At 57.1% G+C, this 2,430-nt stretch overlaps 1 protein-coding gene across 1 annotated transcript in view; it reads left to right on the forward strand.

Moving 5' to 3' along the window:
* Positions 1-2,218: 2,218 nt before the first annotated feature.
* Positions 2,219-2,430, forward strand: part of Rps27l (ribosomal protein S27-like) — a gene marked incomplete at its 5' end in the record, with an annotated part of 3,220 nt that continues 3,008 nt past the window's right edge. Inside the window, 1 exon segment of the mRNA XM_005393794.2 lies at positions 2,219-2,337. Coding sequence (XP_005393851.1) covers positions 2,332-2,337 — 6 coding nt within the window.

Consider the following 2,430-nt stretch of genomic DNA (forward strand, 5'->3'; position numbering starts at 1 on the left):
AGGGTCTCACTATGCAGTTCAAACTGGACTTGAGCTCACTTTGTAGCCCAGGCTAGTCTCAAACTTGTACAATGATCCTCCTGCCTCAGCCTCCCAAATGCTGGGATTACAGGTGTGTGCCACCATGTCCGGCCATGGGAGTTTTAAAAAAATACCATCACCAGCATCTCTCCCCTGGGGGCTCTAACTTGGCTGGGTTTTTCTTTGGTGACTGTACCAGGCAATCAAGTTTGAGCCTCACTGACTTAAGGGGTTCCTGGATATGGTGAAGGAGAACGCGATTTGCTGGGATGAGCAAACCATCTTGGAGCAGCAGGGAAAGGGGAGTGCTTCCCTGCTCTGATCTAGAGAACTCACCTGGATTTCTTCCCTGATAGCAGGCATTGGGTTCTGGTTTCCAGGCAGCCCCACTGGGCAGGGAGGAAGACTCTGTGTGGGGCAGGGGTGCAGCCCGGCAGTAGAGCGTGTGCTTAGTATGTGTGAGGCTCTGCGTTTGCATCCCACTAACACACACACACACACACACGCACGCACACACACACACACACAAAGGACATGGGGCCCCTAGGCCAGAACTCCACACACTGGGATGTTCACACGAATCTTGTTAAATAGAGCTTCAGACTTCGTTGATCGGGGATTGCGCCCAAGGACCTTATTTTTACTATATAGTTACTGCTGCTCTACAAAGTGGCATGGATCTGCATGGCGAAGCTGACTGTCATCTCCATAGCATTCTCATGTGCATTTCAAGCATAGGAGGGGAGGAACCGCTGCCTGTCAAACCTGAAGGGTGCCATGGGCAGGGACAATGGCCACTGCTGTGGTGAGCTGGTTAGATTGATGGCTGAGAAGCAGATGGACCCCCCTCTGCAGAGCCTTCGGGGTTGAGGGGCACATCCTGGCGGGTGCTGGCAGGTCACAGATGGCCCACTCAAAGGGATGACGGAAGTCAGTTTCATGAGGGAGGTACTCACACAGCCCGGCCGGGGTTAATGCAAACAGCGCAGGACGGTGAGGCACCAGCCCCACAGGAGGAAGGAAGGAAGGAAGAGGGGACGAAGCAGTGATGGGAACCCCCAAGAGCTGTGGGAAAAGGGTCCCCGAAGCAACTGTTCCCACCAGAGCAACAACCGCTTGAGAAAATGGCCCACCACGGATGGGTCCGGGGGAATAAATGCACCAGCACCGCCTTCTCTGGACCCCTGATTGCTACTGATACTTTCCATTGGCCGAACCCAGCTAGAACCGGGACAGCAAGGGAACACAGTCCGTGCAGCCCTCGGCCAGCCTCCCGGGCGCAGAGCTGCTTGAAGGATGGAAAGTGGGTCTGGGGACCAAGCCGTGCAGGAACCCTAGCACGATCCCCACCAGCGAGCTGAAATGACTCGCCGGCCCAGCTCCACGGAGCCTCAATGTTGGTAGAGAATTAAATTGGTATAGAAAATAAAGACAATGAGTAGGCTTTTTTTTTTTTTTTGGTACTAGGAATCAAACTCACAGCCTCACGCTTGCCAGGCAGGCGCTGTGCCGCTGAGCTATATCCCCGGCCCTAAAGACGAGTTGGGCACAGTGGCTATACATGTAATCCTAGTACTCTGGGCAGCTGAGGCAGGAGGATCCCAAGTTTGAGCCCAGACTAGGCAATTTAGTGAGACGGTCTCAAAATAAAAAAGGGCTGTCGCTTTTCCAGGCTGCCCCCAGGAGAGGGAGGAGCCTCAGGAAAACAAACCCAAACCTAACCCTACTTTCTGTTCCACATTAGTAATCATTCATTCACTCAGCGGTGCTAGGGATTTAACCCAGAGCCTTCTCACTGATCCCTTTCCCCCTACTTGTTTTTTGGAAACAGGGTCTCGCTAAGTCGCTGAGCTTCCCAGGCGGGGCTCAAACCTGTGATCTTCCTGCCTCAGCCTCCCAGAGTGCTGTGATTACAGGTTTGCACCACCACGACGCGCACTCTGATCACTTGAACACCAGAGAACAGAGACAGTCGCGCCGCCCCGTGTGCCCACCGCAGAACGAACCCAGGGCTGACGGGCGGCTCTGCAGAACACAGCTGCCCGACCCGGCCCAGGCACTGCCGCTCCGGGCGAAGCCAGCAGCCTGTGCCCGGACCCACGCACCCAACCACCCGCTAAAGGGTCCTTCTCTGGGACCCACCGACCCACTACCGAGAGGAGCGCCTAGAGCGGCCGGACCCGCCCCGCCGCGCGAGCCGCTCTGCCCCGCCGCCTCTATCCCGGAAGTTGTGCCTGGCTCCTGATCGCGTGCGCCCCGCCAGTGGTGTCGGTGGTTGGAGCTGTCGGGCCGGCTTGCGAGAACATCGCCATGCCTGTGAGTTGTTTACCTCGGGCTCCGGGCTCGTTTCCGGCCTTCTGCCTGGCGGGGGTCCTGCGGGGCGGCCGAGCCCTGCGGCCCCGGCCCGCG

The sequence above is a fragment of the Chinchilla lanigera genome, unplaced genomic scaffold, assembly GCF_000276665.1.
Source record: "Chinchilla lanigera isolate Chin_1 unplaced genomic scaffold, ChiLan1.0 scaffold00049, whole genome shotgun sequence".
Lineage (NCBI taxonomy): Eukaryota > Metazoa > Chordata > Mammalia > Rodentia > Chinchillidae > Chinchilla > Chinchilla lanigera.